The following is a 17,084-nucleotide window of genomic DNA, read 5'->3' on the forward strand; positions in this document are numbered from 1 at the left end:
TGTGTGTGTGTGTGTGTGTGTGTGTGTGAATATACCCATATCGCTCTCAAATAAGGCTATATTTTAATAAGCACACAAGGATTAGATCATCGCACTGTTCTCCTGTGTCCCCTGGAATATAAAATCATAGACTGGTCTTATGAGGTGCCACAAATCCACAGAAGTTCCAGCTTCCCCTAGGCTGGAGCAAATGGATATAGCCTGCACAGTACACTGAGATGGGCCATATTTTCTGTTCCGTACACACACCGTGGGGAAATAATCTTGCCCATGGCTGATTTTTCCCTTCCTTCCACCCATTCACTCCAAGGTAGCCATGGTTATTCCTGTGATGTTTTTATTCTGCGCTGTGTAACCACTTCCTCCCTCCTCTCCTCTTCTACCAGGCAGAGAGGGTTCAGCAGAATAATACTTTTAGACAGGGTGTGCCTTGGTGACAGCTTATGAGTCTGACTGCTAAGCATTCGAACACATGAGCCTATGGGGGGCATTCTCATTCAAATGCATACACACACACACACACACACACACACACACACACACACACACACACACACCTCATCTCAGAGGCAGTAGGTAGGACTACATCTTCAAGTGTCTCTGATCATTAGGAGAATCCTCCTTTTTCCCCACATCTAAAGGAAGGGCAGGGCTCATCTGCTCAGCACACTGTTAGAAGGTGGGGAAAGAGTAAGGACCGAGCAGCCTGCATTTTCATGTCAGGTCAGCAACTATAAAGCAGCTCTGGGCATCTCTTGAACAGACCAAAGGAAAACCACAAGGATTTTATATTAATTATGCAAACAATAACATGTTTAAATCATACTAATTATGCTTAGGAGCTGCTAAAAAGCACAGGAAAGCTGATAAACATCAGAATCGTCACAGCATCATCTATGAAAACTTACTATGTGCAAAAGTGGCAAATGATTAAAATCTTTATGGAGGTTTTAATAGCCAGATGTGATAAATTATAGCAATTACATTTTGCTTTAAATACAGTACACCGTAACAGTGTTAACAATATACCCTGATATCTTCCAGCAATGTAGTTTCCTTTAATGGGAGTTTGCTTCTCTCTTCCCGGACGTGCTGGGGACGCATGGCCTGGGAGTCTCTGAGCAGCCATTTTGTTTTACAATTTTGTCAAAAGCACTGTTCACACAGCTCTCTGTCCTTGGACTTCAACTCCCAGCCACTAGGATTAGGGTGACAGGTTTTCCTCAGTGTCACGAGTGGGTTGCTCAGTTGGAATTCTCTTGTTTATAAATAAATGAATGAACAAAGGGAGATTAAACACATCCTCATTTGAGCAACTCCGTGGTCTTACAATCCGACATCTAAAGTATAATGCAACTTAGGATTTCTCTCCGGTGTACAGAAAAATCCTGTACTGTAAACTGTAGAAAAAAGAACCCTTGGGCCCTCCTTGGACTCATGCAACACCGGTCAGTGGGTGGGTCCTGGCAGCAACTCCGCACAATTTAGACAGTCATCTGGTCTCCCTTCTTTGAGACAGTCTCATGTAGCTGAGGATGCTGTGATCGTCAACCCCTGCCCCCCCCTGCTCCCGCTGTGAGTGCTGGGATTAGAGATATGCAACACATGGCTTTCACTTAGATTTTCCTAAGTAAAGATTTTTTAAGATTTTGGGTTTTAAAAGGTAAATGTATCTGCCAGCTATGCTTTCTCATGTTATTAGGTACAATAAAGATACTAAACCAGGCAGTGGTGACACATGTCTTTAATCTCAGCCCCTGGGAAGCAGAGGCAGGTGGATCTCTGTGAGGTCTAGACCAACCTGGTCTACAGAGTGAGCTGTAGGACACCCAGGGCTGTTACACAGAGAAAACACATCTTGAAAAACAAAAACAAAACAATGACAAAATATATGTAAACTTTAACATAAAAGAACAAAGTCTGTATAATCTAATTTTTTGACAGAAAGTTGTAAGTATGCATTTTGATAGATTAAAGGGGACTCACATACATTTATTTTGCATTATTGCTTTGTAAGACAAAAATATTTTTCACACAAAGCAGCAAGTATTTAAAAGGATAAAAAATTTAAAAATGGCTTTGTCCATATTTTTAGTAACTACCTTCAACACAGAGTTTAAAAAAATTATTTTATTTTGTGTGTAAGTTTATATACTTGTGTGCTGGTGCTCTCTGAGGCTGAAGCACGAGTTACAGGAAGTTGTACAGCCACTTGACTTGGGTACTGGAACTGAACTCAGGTCCTTTGAAGCCTGAACCATTGAGCCATCTCTCCAGCAACCCCGAGAGAGAAACCTGTCCACTGCCGCCCTGTGGCTACTCCAGCCCCGCTCTTAGCCCAAGTGCTGCATGCTTACAGACTGATCGATAACACTTGGACAGGTTCCCCAGCTCCTTGCTGCCATAGCAGCTTGTTTTTTGAGTTATTGCTTGAAATGTGCTGGACGCACAGGTCATGAGCAGTGTCTCTGAGGGCCAGGAGCACTGGGTTAGCTGTCCGGCTCTCCGGCGTGCCGACTAGCCATGGTTTCTTATGGGCAATTTGTCCGCTCTCCCCTCGCTCTTGGTGATGGTACTGGTGTCCTGTCTGTCATTGTCTGGATGGCTGTTTAAGACTCTAACAACTGCTAACTACAATGGCAAAGCATCTGCCACACACTAATGAAACCTAAAAACACTTGCAAAATCTGCATCGTAATACCAACGCAGAGTACTCAGGACCCCTTAGTGTCTGCTTCAGAGGAACAGGGCAGTGGTTTTCCATAGCATTAAGAGCAGGCAACAGGCCTCGCGGTAGTCACAGTGAGACGAAGTAGGCGGCAGTCACTTCTGGCTCCAGGGGTGGGGGGCTGGCCCTTTCCGTCCGTGCGCCTTGTCAGGGAAGGAGCGTGGTGGGTCTCGCTCAGTTATCCAAGTTTGTCCCTCAGAACAGTAACACCACCAAGGCCCCTCTGAGCGGGCCTGCTTCCTCCTTCCCACCGTAAGCCAGAGCGGTTACTGCTCTAGGTACAGCCTCCTTCCTGTCTGTCTCCACCACTGTCTACTCTTCTTGCCCCTCACTCTAACCACTGTGACACACAGCCCTCAGTGTTCCTGCCTCTTCTCTCTCCACCGTGTCCTCTCTTGCCACTACTTTTGCCTGCATGTGGAGGGGGATGGGCACATTCACATGTTTTTCATTTGAATTCCTGGTTCTATATTTATGAGTTTCTAGGGTCTCGTGACTTTACCTAAAATATAGCAACTGTAAGCTTAATTTATTGTTCAGTATTTCGTTTTACTACGTGCAAGACTGTAAGAGATTCTTGTAGTGGGCAGAAAAATGTTACCAAATAAATGCCTGAGTTAGAAATTAATTCTTACTTTTCAAATCCAAGAAACAAACAAATCCCCTTCATTTGTTTGTTTTTTACTATTCACTTTCCGGGTTTGATCACTTTGTTGCTAGGCTTCAGAGCAGAAAATTACTTTAAGCCGGGACTTTTCTCCCCCTGCGATTTCCAGACCTAACCTACCGTCATCATTTTAACCTGGTGCCTTGGTTCTGCTCTTTGAGGAGTCTCTGAGTTACCCAGACTGGCAAGGCATCACCTCTGCGGAGCCCTCCTGCCTTGGTACCTAGCCATCAGCAGTCTGCCCGAGAATCCTTTTAAACTGCAGCTTCCCGTTCCACCTTCTTTAAGCACATGTGAGGGTCCCAAGTGAATTAAGTCAGAATCCCCACCAGGTGTCCTGGGACCCACATATCCTCTCAACCTTGGGCTTTCCTATTGCAAACATACGGTTAATCCACCTTAGTCTGCTTTCTGCCCCTGTAGCAGGTACCTGGTGAGATCACACGTCCTTCTGTTGTATTAGCTTATCTGAAATGCCACCTTTTCCCTGCACTTGCCTAGCTACAGCCTTCTGTCTCCTGAAGACTTCTTCCTGATCAGAAGTGGCAACTTAATGCTGGGCACTACAAGCGCCCACCATCATGGAAGGGATCATGGGGACTTGCTGAGTGTGCCACATGTCTGACACATGGGTTACATGTGCAGATGTTTCTGTTCTTCAGCGGAGAGAACAGCACGTCAAGGGAACACGTGTAAGGGAGGGAACTGGGGTCTGGGTGGGAGGCCGGCTGCAGGGTCAGAGCGCAGACGCAGTGCACTGTTTCCAGTGCAGCTCTCAGCACAGTACTGACTAAAGCTGCTAAACCACATCTGCTCAGCAGAAGTGCTAACAGCAACAACAAAGGGCCACGCGAGCAGCAACTTATTCAACACCCAGTGGCCATTCAAGCTGTCTTCTTTGACCAAGACTTAAAAACACCCAAACACAAAGAAAATGCTGGCGATACGATGGTGTGACCAGTGACGGCTTTTCTCAGCCTGCCCGGCCTGCTGCTCTCAGTGAACACGAGATGACGGGCCAGATTCACATCAGGATGGGCCACTCCAAGTCCAAGTCACAGTTCTGTTAAAGGAATGACTCCACGCCCAGTGGCCAGCCAGGAAACCTGCCCTGAGACAGACATGGGTCCTGACTTGGTGGCTTCCTGCATTAAGATGATGACAATGTTTCAAATGCTCAAACACTGCAGAAACTTTTTGTCCCAAAACCTTCTGAAAGAAGTGACAGGAAGAGGCAGGGCACTGGGCCACTGTTCTGTAGTGACAGTGGCAGCAAGCCCAACAGTGGGCTGAGCTGGAACTGAGTGGTTCCTCCGAAGGGCAAGAACCGTTATTTAGAAAGCAGACTCATTAGATATGAGCAACTCAGTTAAAGACTAAATTTACTGGAAGTTAAAATAAACGAAGCATTTCAGAGTGAGGCAGACCTGGGCTCACAGGCTGGGTTTGCCAGACCCCGTAAGCCCACGTGTTAGTTTCCTGTCTGTAACTTGGGATGGCAGTGGGTACCAAGGCCTCAGCAGGGTGTCTGGTACCCGGTAAGAAGCTGAGAGCTAAGAACGTGCTTGGACTGGATGTGCTGACAAAGGCCCTCAGTGCCACTGACCCTCGAAACTTCAAACGAGGAAAAGAGATTGCGGAGAACCCCCCACACTCATCCACCAACCACGGAGACTTCGAGTGTCCACAGTGTGGGTCGGCCTCCTGTGGGGATTTCCTAAAGCTAGAGGAATGCAGGTCCTAGGCTGATCCTACAGGGAGCTAAGTGGTTTGGAGATGTAGGAGAGGAAGGAGTGAACCTGCAGTAAGAGCTGCCAGGGTGGTGGGACAGGGAAAAAAGCAGTGTGACCCTCGGCTCATCACATACCACAAGCTCTAGGTTCAGCCTGGGACTGTTAGGTTTTTGTGTTTTCTGGTGCCAGTTCCCCCAGTGCCCTGACTCAGAGCGCTATCTCCTCCAGCGGAAGAGCAGGGCAGTGGAGGAAGCCAGTGCACAGCAAAGATGTACAGGGCACGGTCTGCGTCCTAATCGAGTCTCCGAGCAGGAAGAACATTGGCTCGGTAACCGATCCCGGTTTTCTAAACCAAAGAACCACCCGAAAATCTTCTTTAACTCCAAAGCCACAAACTCTGCAAATTATCCTATACAATACCGAATAAGGTGTAGTACTTGGACTGTGAGGCCACCTTAGAGAACCAAAGCAATCAAGAACTATGGCAGTGACAGGAAGCTGGTTCGATGGCGGAGAGAACAAGAAGTCTAGCACAGGATATCCTGGGTTAGGAGCCAGAGCAAAGTGGACCCAACCTGGAACTTGGTGGCGATTCAAACATAATAGTAATGATTTTAAACCCAGTGAGACTTGGCAGAGGAAAACTAATTCTCATAATAGGCCAAGGATGACGGTCAAATTTCCTGAATGCTTCTGAGGTAATAAACTTAGTGTTTCCAGTTACCCCTGGTAACATACTCAGCTAAAATTTCCACTTCAAGTTCATAGAGTTTAGCATCATGGTTTGAGAATAAACATAAAGGAAAACCCAGTTGCACAAAAGGATGATATTGCATTTGAAATTTTAGCTTGCCAGGGGGTAAGGAGTCTGACAGAGAAGTTGACAGGGATTAAGATGAGTGCTGTCTCATCAGGGACTTTGTGGAGGAGAAAAGAGTAAAAACCTATGGTGCCTGGAGACAGGAGTTGGGCCTGAACATAATGTAAAACTCTGGGCTGATTAGCTAGGCGCAGATCCAAGGTCTGTTTGGGATAAATCCATGGAAGAAATGTTCAAGCTGAAAGCGTGAGCAAGCTCCCAGGGGACTGAACAGTGAACATGGACAGAGAGATCTTGGCAGGCCTATCACTGGGTTAAGAATGTAGCAGAACACAGAGTAAGCCACCCTCAGAGGGACCTGGGCCACACCAGGACACACTGTGTTAGGCAGTGTGGACAGTGCTGGTGTGGGGATACAGCGTGGGACAAGGTCATTTACTGGGGCTTGGCTTTGAGTCTGGAAAAGAGGTCCAAGAAGAGGGGACATAGAGAAGACAGACAGACAGGGGACATACAGAAGACAGATAGACAGGGGGCATACAGAAGACAGGGGCAGCTACAGGTTGCTTTTTAGCTGTTCCCTGCTTTCCAATCTGGCAAAAGTGCCTATGTTCCTGGGACCCTGTGGAGACCAGCGTGTTGGGCCAGGTACCCTCCTTTGGTTAGGAGAAGAAGGCTACTCGCTGCAGGGAGTTTGCATGTGCCCTGCCTGTCCCTGGCTATCCAGCTGATGCAAATGCAGGCTCCTTCTGCCAGCCGGCAGAGTACAACGAGGAAGCCAAAAGACATTTCTGATGTTTGACGGCAGTCTGCAGTTCCCATTTACACACTTTAAACTCCCAGAGGGTGACCATCTGCTTCCTTAGTGATGATTACCAAGAAACGTGGGCTGCGCAAGCTGAGGACTTGCTCCTGACCATTCATAAACAACTGCCAGGCAAAACAGCACAAAGGAGAGGGAGAGAGCCCTTGAGCACAAAGCAGGACTAGCAGTGGGCTGGGCAGGTACAGGAAGGTGCTCCGAGGGCCAGCTCTGGCGACCTGTGCTGGCATCGGCCCCGCTGCATCCCCGGGGCAAACTCAGAGAGCTGCCCAAGGATGTACATGGTAGAAATCAGTTCCCTCGCCACCCTGCAAGCATTTTTCATCTTAAGAGGGACAAGGGAGAAATGAGTGGTTTAAAAGCCCCTTTCATTAATTTCATCTGGCTTTCAGCACATCCTTGCTAGGAGAGGACGATGCTTCCAACAGTTCATCTTCATTTCCCAGCATCTCCCTGCTCCTCTGATTACTAATCTAGGCTGAAGCTACAGCAGATGAACAAAGCGGTCCCTCCCAGAGACGCCAGTGGTATGAAGCCTAGAGACAGAGGCGGCAGAATACAAATTAAGCCGATTTCTGCCCAGGGACAGAGGTGCAACAAACTCTGGCCCTGCTAGGTTCAGGGAGGCAGCCTGGCTCAGTTCTGCACACAGGGCTGAGCACATGGCCTCTGGCAGCTTTGGGGATGATAAACTCCCAGTGAGGGGGTACGGCCTGGTCACTCCACTGCAGCCTTTCACAGTTCCGCTTGGGGAACGAGAGACTTGAAACAATAGCTTGTGTCCCTGGACAAGGTTTGCTTTTGTTAAAAGACAGGTTCACTTCTTTAGCAGGGAAAGAATTAAATTAAATTCAACAATTAACAGGGTTCCATCCCCCTCTCCCTTCTCTGCTGACATTTGCTGTTCAGGTCACAGCACACAGTGTGGGAATGGTGGTGCTGCTGTTGACAGAGAACGAGAAATTCATACACGGAGGGGAGCAGAGGGAGGGAGGGCACCTCATGGCGAGATCAGCCTTGATCTGCCACTGGCTTACAGGGGCCTCGGAAGCAGCTGATTAATAATTCTGCAGAAGCCCTTTAGCTGGGATGAGAGTGCACTGAGTCTAATAATCCCCAGCCATCTGAACAAAGGAAGGACAGGAACTGAATTCACAGTTCTGCATTGTGAAACTAAAAATCTGAAAGAATCAGGGACCCGGTCCTTCCTGACGGTGTTTGTCAACCTAGCTGCCTCCTCATTTGTGCTAAATGGCTACTGTGCTTTTCGAATCCAAAATCTGATTACATTTAATTAGCACCGACATCTGGGATTTCTAATACACAAAGAGTTATTAAAGTAACAAATCTTTTTAAAATATGTTCTCCAAGAAAGAACGTGTTAATTTATGCAGTAACAATTTTTAACGTGAACTAATGAACATAGGAACTGTAACAATTATGAATTCTTTGTAGTCTAATTTATATGTGAATTTTACTCCAGACAATAATCTGTTCAATTTAAATGTTCAATACTGGGAGCATTTGAACAGAGACATTTTTCTTTTCCTACTTAATAAGTAAACCAGTAACAAAGTTACCCGAAGTTCTGAGTGCTCTCCTTTTCTCCAAATATTCCACAGACTCAAAGATTACATCGTTTTGACATTTGTTTCCTAAGTGCTCATTTGGTTACTGCTTTGGAACAAGTCACCCAGCCAACCAAACCCACAGAGAAACTCCATGCTCTGCTCTTCATGATTCAAATGGGGACGGGCCCTGGCAGGAGGCAGCGGGAAGGACCTGTGCAGAACGCCTTGTGGGTGCCACCTGTGGGTGTGTATTTGGAGTATGGCTGTACGACTCTACAGGGTCAACTTAATACTCCTGCTGTTAAGGCCACTGCCAACTACACCAAGTCCTTTGAGGTAAATGCTTCCTGCCTGTTCTCAGACCATGTGACAATTCTGTTTGCAGAAGAAGGCAGGCTCAGAGTCATTTATCCGAGGTTCCCGAGCAGTTCTGCAGTGATGCCAGGATTCACACTAAGATAATGTGACTTCTCGGGTCCTGCTCAGAGCCAGCTCAGGCCTTGCCATCTTTTCAAACAGATCGAGAAATACAAAGGAGGAAAGAGGTCTGGGGAAGAAAAGTCCTGTGAGGGAGAATGAGAAGCAAAGGACACCAAACAGCTTCTACCCTTTCTAATACCCATAGTCATCAGAAAGGGGGTTCCCAGATGAGGATGCTGAAGCCCAGAGAGGGGAAAGCCCATCTAGTTGGATAGCGCCAGTACTTCCCTAGAGACAAGCTCACAGTGTGCAGCAAACACAGAAGCAGCAGCCCTGAGGGTCTCTGCAGCATTACAGCACTTGATTGCGGGGAAGCCTGTTCAGACTGCAGAGCAGGAAAGTATGTCTGCGGGCGTGAGGAGAAGGGCAGTTTCTATCCACAAACAGGGACAATGCTTGTTCTGTGCTCATGGGGCTGTATTTAGTTTTTAGGCCATCATTCCCATAGAGAAACAGCAAGATCTGCTTCATAGGTGCCCAGGAGAATTGCTACTCAGGCTCCATGTAAGCACCCATAACCGTATGTGATGTCAGACACAATAACACGTGACAAACAAAAATAAAAGCCATGTGCATGCAGCTTGGGGCTACAGATAGTTCTTTTCTTTTTGGGGGGCTGGTGGGGTGAGGGCAGGTGTGGGCAGTCTCTCTGTGTAGCCCTGGAATTTACTAGAAGACCAGGCTGGCCTCAGACTCAGATCTGCCTGCCTCTGTCTTCCTAGTGCTGGGATTAAAGGCGTGCACCACCACACCCAGCCCGGAATGGTTCTTAATAGGAGGGAACAATGAAGGCCTGCCCAAGATAATGGAAAGGCAGGGTTAGTTGACCCTCCCTCTGCTGAGTTCAGAACAGAGGGTCTGTGGGACATGTAGACAGAACCAGAAAAATAGACTGGTCTGGGCTATAAATGATGGCCATACATGCACGCGCTTGGACACACTCTGCATTTATCTACCTACCCACCTATCTGTCTGTCTGTCTGTCTATCTACCTATCTGTCATCTGCCAATCGATCATCAACCTATCTGGCTGTATAAATGTATTATGGCTTTGTGAGTCCCTTTCTTTTATTAATTACTAACAGTTTTCTCTTTAATGTGTTTTTAATATAATGCCTTCTCTTTTATATATAATAAATAAAATGTTGACATTATAAAATAATTCTTCATATTTTCCCACCGTCAAAGAACTTTTATAGCTTGCTTACTCTATTGCAGAACTCATGTGAGGCAGGCACTGTTACTGTCCCTTTGCCAGAGGATAAAGTGAGCTCGAATGGGGTGGCTGGTTTGCTGGAGGACACCATTTGTCAATGACAGAAGTGGTTTAAACCTGGGGGTCTTGATGTCCAGCCTGGGCAAGTGCCTTAGCTGCAGTGCCTTTTAAACTGGTGTTCTGTGGGGCAGTAATTGCCACTGTCACTGGAGGCCTGCCCATGACCAGCCCCTCTGACAGGTGAGTTAGGGTTAGGGTTAGGGTTAGGTTTAGGGTTAGTGGAGTCAGCCCTACTGTTCCTTCGTACAGTGATGGGTCACACGGTACCTGTGCTCAGTGGAATATCAGTCTGCTGTGAGAAAGGAGGCAACCAAGGGCTCTGTCACCGCTAGGAGTGGTGGGTTACTAAAGAGGGCAGAGAGTCTGCAGCAACAGAAAACAGCCCTCTCTGGGGCCAGTCACTGACCAGGGTGGAATAAAATGGTCTTTACAGGTCTGTCTTTCTCTGTAAGGTAGTGTCGAGACTACTTACACATGTAAAAACATACCAAGTTACATACCAAATTTGTCTATTTTACTGGATGAATACAAATTAAGAGAGAGAGAGAGAGAGAGAGAGAGAGAGAGAGAGAGAGAGAGAAGAAATCAAGTGTCCACAAGAGCGAGTCGGCCAGATCTATCTGAGTGTGCCAGGTTTGTGCCAGCATCAGCCAGCTCTCAGCTACTTGAGAACTTAGGAAGAAAGACCAGGTCTGTGGGGAGTTCTCCCCCTGATTTTCATTTTCTGTGAGAAGAAACAGATGGCCCAGGGGCTGTGACAGGGGAACAATGAACTGCTGTGAAGGAGAGGAGGGTGGTGCAGGAGCTATGGGAACTTCTGCAAGGGTCATGGGATGGGGGAAGGGAGGTGGCTGTAGGTGGAGTTCTAGGAAGGAAGGGGAGGGTGAGGGTCAGGACTCTGCTGTGGCAGTGGATGTGCTGCGACACACAGCAGCTTCTCTGGGTTTGGATGTACCAGCACAGATACCTCAACTACAACAAGTCCCAGCTGGAACTCACCCTCTCTCTGAGGCATCCCCACATTCTCCCTACCTGCTGCCTGTGCCTAGCCATAACCCACAACGGCCTCCTGGGAAGGGCCTTTAGCTTTTTTCCTGCATGATAACTGGCCCTTTCCGTTATAAAGGCGACCCACCAGTTTACTCTCCAGCAGCCCGGTCCTCTGTAAGGTAAAACAAGAACAGCAGCAAGTGACACTGTCCAGTTCCTACTCGCTGGTGCTGGGTTAGACATTCAAGTGCTTTTCAGTAATTGCAAAATGCACAAAACAGGCAAGATGCATCTGCATCTAAAAATAAGTAATCTGCCCATGAATGAATGGCCAGCCTGGCCCAGGTCGGTGCATACTGCTGGGCTCTGCTGCTTGCCTCTAATGTCCTGTGCTCTCCCCAAGCGAGCCATCTGTCCTTATGTGCTCTTAGGCTTCCTGTCTTTCCTGCTTCCTCCTTTCTTCCATGTGGAGTCTTACAGGTTTGTGCATGCCAGTCTTAAACACCTTCTCTTCTCAGCCCTCAGAATAGCTGAGGCTATACAGGTGCTAGCCTTTGCTTTGGCCTGGGTGTCATGAGAACTTTTAGCCAAGCTCCTCTGATAAACGAGGTATTCAAATACCTGCTTTGGGTTATTTCAGTGACTCCAGATAAGAGAAAATTTAGTGCAGAGCTTATGACTAAACAAGAACTGCTTCTTATTTTGAGACGTCCCGATAATTATGAGAAATCCCAAATGATTCTAGCTGCTTCTAGAATGCTGTCAGGAGGACGATTACCTTCATAGGCACTGGGCCTGGTCTTGAATTCCTCTTTGACACTGAGCTTCTGCTCACAAGCCAGAGTAGGCAGGGAGTGAGTTGTGGGGCTTGTAGAAGGCAAAGACACATGAAAGACCTGCAATGGAGTTTCACACTGCAGTGCCCTTGTGTCCTGTGCTGCCATACCTTGTCGCTGAGTGTGTGTGTCTGTCCGTGGTGACAGACATTTCAGAGCACCCTGAGATGGAAACTCACAACTGTTTTGCAAACAATTGTCATTCATGGTCCTAAAATAGCTACATTTGGCACATGTTTCAGAACACTGCCTGCACTCCCATAATCAACACACGGCACGGCTGTGGCCTGCGGGTGACATAAAACCCGACTTGCAAATATTATTAGGCACATGGACCAGCTGTCTGGAGGAGCTCATTAACCCCCGGCAGGAACATCGGCATGCAGCACACATGCCATCTGCAGAATGCACTGGCAAATACACGCTGGACCTTCCCATCTAGTGGAAAGGCCAGCGCGGCAGACCCAGTGGAGGAGCTGTAGGGACAGCTGGGCTATCCAAGGCTGGAAAATGAAAGTCTCTCCGGTGCCCTGACACATGTGAGTTTGAGAGGCTGTCCCTTGAGGCTCTCTGGTTCACTGTCTTGGGGAGAGTGAGCGTACTCAAGAACACCCCTGATCAGGAGGGCTGTACTGTCTTAAAATCCCCATCTCTGTTTGTGGGCCTCTGCTGACTCTATTTCCCGCCCCCTGCAGGTCAGGTCGTTCTAGGTCCTGACAGGCCTCAGCCTCCCTCAGACCTGCCCGGATCCCCCGGCATTCTCCTCTAACGCTTGTTGCTTACCACTTCCAGTGTTTGGTAAAGACAAAAAAGAAGAAAGAGTGTTGTAGGAGGGAAAGGTGAAATCTGCTGTTTGGAAATAAAGTCACAGTAATGCTGAACAAAGGACCGAGGCTCGTCCTTGGGAAGGGGCTCAGCCTGTGGTCTGGATGTCATGGGGGGAGGAAGGGCAGAAAGGTGGCCATGACAGGAAGTGGGAAAGAAGGCTGCATGGCCAGACTGAGAGGGCCCTGGATGGGTTCCAGTGCAGAAACTGGCATGAGACGTGCCAGCGACCTACGGCCACAGTCTTAGGCTCTCTGATGAATGACACGTGACAGATACCAGTCCATCCCAATAGTGCCTGTTGTCATCTGCTGGTTCCTGGCCCACCACCCTTCACTTATGGATGGGTCAAGGCTGTTAACCACAGACTCTGTAGAGTTCACAGTCTGGCTAAAAGTGAACAGCTGTGCACAGCTCCCTCTACCACGGAGACTTTCTTGAACACAGGAGGAAGCCGAGTTTCACTGGAGTCATTTCCTAAATCAAATGCTCAGGTTACCAACCTTTACATGCTCTCCCCTCAATCGCATTCACTCAGACCCTCTTGGCACGCCCTGTCACCGAAAGCACATCTGCATTTTTCTCAGCTTGGAGATAACAACCTCACTTTGGGTGTCCCCCACATGATCCCACAAGGAGACTCCAGACAAGAAACGGTATGAGCTGGAGGACGTCAAGTAGCTGTTTGTCCCACACGCAATGGAGCGTTCGGATAGCATCTGTATCTACGCAGGGCCTCAGTTTAACATTTTCTCCCAGCATTCACGGCACTTTATTCTGAGTCAAGTGAAAGGCGGGAGGAACTGCCACGAACTAAAAAGTCAAAGAGAGCGAGGAAAAGAAGATTCTCGAAATGAGCAAAACAACTGCGATTGAACACAGACCAGTAGAGCGCACCTTCTGGTAACGCATCCCTGCTACTCCTCAGCCTAGCTGCGGTTAGTTCCACCGATGAAACCCATTCCTGCCTGAGTCCCAGTTTTAAAACCCATGCGGAAGTCTCCGCAGCAGTTAATTCCTCTGTGCTATGCCTGGACAGGAAGGCAGAAAGCACCTTGGGAATTCCTTCCTGGCATCTGTTGCTTGACTAGCCAACAAACAGAACCCTCAGTGGGCTGGCTTCTGGTTCGGTGTGTCTGTAACCTTCTGCAGGGGTGGGTGAGGAGGAAAAGGAGTGTCTCTGACCTTCTGCAGGGGTGGGTGAGGAGGAAAGGATGACCTCAGTGCTTTGCTCTGAACTCAGTCTCAGGCTGGGCCTGGCATGCAGCTGCTGAGCCAGGTCAGGATTAGCTTCCATGTGCCTTTGCAGGCTCTCTGCCAGGATGCCTTTGCTCTGGTGCTACCCACCCCTGTTGCTTCTGAGTGTTGGTTCCCCTGATATTACGCTCTGGGTTTCCCAACACCAAGCCAGAGACTGTAGTCTCTTCTCGGAGTGTCACCTGATTTCCGCTCAGAGGTGGCTTATTGAGAACGAACTGTAACTTGGTTTCCCACAGCCTCCTTCCTTTAAAAGTGGAACACCATGGGCCTAGATACTTCCAAAAAGCCAGGCAGGCCATGGGAGGAGACACTCACTCACTAGACCAGCGCTGCACACACCGACCTGACCTACCAGTCGGCCACCTGAGAGCTGTCAATCAAACTCTCAGGTCAGAGAAAGAAAGGGAGGCTGGAGGAAATCAAGGTAAGGAGTAAGGCTGTGCAGGGCAGAGGATGCCATGGAAGTGTCCTGGAAGTGCCTACCTTGTCTTGCAGTGTATTCATTGTCTTCAATCAACCGAGCCAATCCAAAGTCAGCGATCTTGCAGATTAGTCCATTCCCCACAAGAATGTTTGCTGATCGCAGATCTCTGTGGATGTAATTCATGCGCTCGATGTAAGCCATTCCTGCAGCAACCTGTGGAGACCCAGGGAAGGGGGCACAGCGGTTACACCTCAGTCCCTTGTGTGCCCACGCTGCCGCAGCCACAGCCTAAATCAAGACCCCATGCCCACCTGTGCTGCCATGTCCACAAGGTTTGGCAATTTCAGAGCTCTCCCTTCACCGTCCTTTAAGAAGTCAAGCAAGCTTCCTATGAATGAAACACAAAACAATTTCAGTTCCCACAATCCATCAATGGAAAAAGCAAGTTTGGAATAAAAGACAGAAACCAATTCCATGTTCTAAAAAGCAAGTCGTAGCTTCTGAAAATAAACGGTGTTTTTGTTTCTAAAGATAAAGGATTTAGGAAAGCTAGAAATGGTGAACTTGCTCTCCCTTTATGTCACGAGAAGGAACTGAACCAGCCTCTGACAGGTGTCCCCATCACTGCTGCACAGGGGCTGATGTGGAGACAGAGCTCGGGTGAGAAGTCTGAAGCTGTCCCGCTGACGGCAGCAACAGCAGTGACGGTATTTGCTGGAAATGCATATCCTCAGACTCTATCCACCACACAGAAATGCTGGAGTCAGACACAGATGCCTGTGTTTTTAGAAGATCTCCAGGAGACTCAGGTACAAGGGAGTTTCAGAGCTGTTGACTTATTTTCAGATTTTAAGCATCTGAGGAATATGGGTGGGGCAGGAGCTTCCTATGTAGATCGCAGCCAGCCATGCCTCTGCCGTTGACGGCCAGAGCTTCAGGGCCACACTTGTAAGGCTGAGTGAGGAGCCAGAGAGCTCACACCCAGGTGGAGATAGTCGTCTGCAGGAGCTGGGGACAATGATGGCTGTCAGTGGTTTTTTGTTTTTTGTTTTTTTTTAATGCTTTAATCACAAAGTTATTTACAAAATAACCCTGAATCCAAAGGGCATACAATCTGCCAGGAAAAAATTCCAATTATATTTTAAAAGAAAGTACACGGAGAAGAGAAATTGCACTGCTGTCTTCTGACGTACAATGTACAGCCTTTTAAGGCTGTTTCTTGTTTGGCTCATTTATTTTTCCAAAACAGAGTGATCTCTGGCTTCATCCCCAACAATGCTGGTTTGATTATAATGCTGCACACATGCTCACGTGTGTGCCAACACACGCATGCTCACAGAGAGGGCAGGGAGGGAATGAGTGCACATCTTTTCTTTACCCGACGTTTAAGGAGAAAGCTGGGGGCGAAGATGTTGAGATGAGGGCTGAACTTAACCCAGCAACCGTCTGCTACTGGTTACTTAGCACTAAAAGGGAACTGAACAGAAGCCACCCATTCAAAATGGCAGCAGGTCTCATAGCCCTCTGCATTAGCGCCGATAAAAGAGGAATGCTTTAATTATGCAGAAGAACATTCCTGATGTGTAACACGCAGAAGGCACTGCACATCTCAAGAATCCAGGGGCAAACTCAATGCTCCCAGCTTTCTAAGTGCTCTCCTGAGCGAGCTTAGTGGGTACTTCCTGATCCTGCAAGCCCCTGTGAGGAGGAAGAGGGGAGAGGAGGAGGGGAGAGGAGGAGGGGAGAGGAGGAGGGGGGAAAGAGGAGGGAGAGGGGGAAGAAGAGGAGGAGAGTGAGGGAGAATGGGGAAGAGGAGGAGGATGGGGAGAGATGGGGAGTAGAAGGAGGGGGAAGAGGGGGGGAAGGAGGAGGAGGGGAGGGAGGAGGAGTACAGCCTGACCTTTGCTCATGTATTCCGTGACGATGTAAATGGGCTCTTCTGACACAACTGCATAGAGCTGCACCAGCTTGTCATGCTTCAGCTTCTTCATGATCTGTGCCTCCTCCAGGAAGGACTCCGGAGACATTGTGCCTGGCTTAAGAGTCTTTATGGCTACTTTTGTGTTTCCATTCCAGGTACCTACAGATACCCCACAATATTAAGTCAATCCAAAGGTACTCTTTCATGGAAAAAATAATTCTGACCAGCAACTTTGTGTATAAAATCAGACTCTAAGTTTTAAACCTTAGAATAGTTCCTATGAGCAGAGACAGTTGCAAGGACTCTGTCAAGTGCTTGGAAGGAAAAGTGAGGTCACTTGTAGCTCTTTGATGATTCACGCTGTCCATCTGATATGCATCACTCTTTTTATGGCTTATGCATATAATTGTGAATTTACACCAGAAAGCTCTGGGCTCTTGTTTAAGTGATGAAAGTCTAGGATTTAGAATTGGCCTGGGTATCCGATAGCTGTCTCTTAGATAACAGGAAAAGCTTGGAAGACATTAGATTAAATTCCATCTTAGAGGGTGTGGCACTATAAAACCATGGTCACACACCAGGGATGCTCGGGATAGGCTTTCAACTGTCTGTGCTGGGTGAGACACTTGACTGAGTCCTTCAGAAGACAAGCTAAGTGTGCCCATAGGGACAGCCAGGAGCACACCCCTCCTTGCCCATACTTTCTCCAGCTTCCTTGAATCAGCCACAA

The 17,084-nt window shown here is 48.1% G+C and overlaps 1 protein-coding gene across 1 annotated transcript in view; it reads right to left on the minus strand.

Moving 5' to 3' along the window:
- The window catches only part of FYN (FYN proto-oncogene, Src family tyrosine kinase), a 182,313-nt gene that overhangs the window by 13,655 nt on the left and 151,574 nt on the right, over positions 1–17,084 (minus strand). The window contains exons 10-12 of the mRNA XM_080937860.1: positions 16,334–16,513; positions 14,745–14,821; positions 14,493–14,646 (exon numbers count right to left, since the gene is read on the minus strand). Coding sequence (XP_080793986.1) covers positions 14,493–14,646; positions 14,745–14,821; positions 16,334–16,513 — 411 coding nt within the window. The remainder of the gene's footprint in view (positions 1–14,492; positions 14,647–14,744; positions 14,822–16,333; positions 16,514–17,084) is intronic.

This window comes from Micromys minutus, assembly GCF_963924665.1.
Source record: "Micromys minutus genome assembly, chromosome: 25".
Classification (NCBI taxonomy): domain Eukaryota; kingdom Metazoa; phylum Chordata; class Mammalia; order Rodentia; family Muridae; genus Micromys; species Micromys minutus.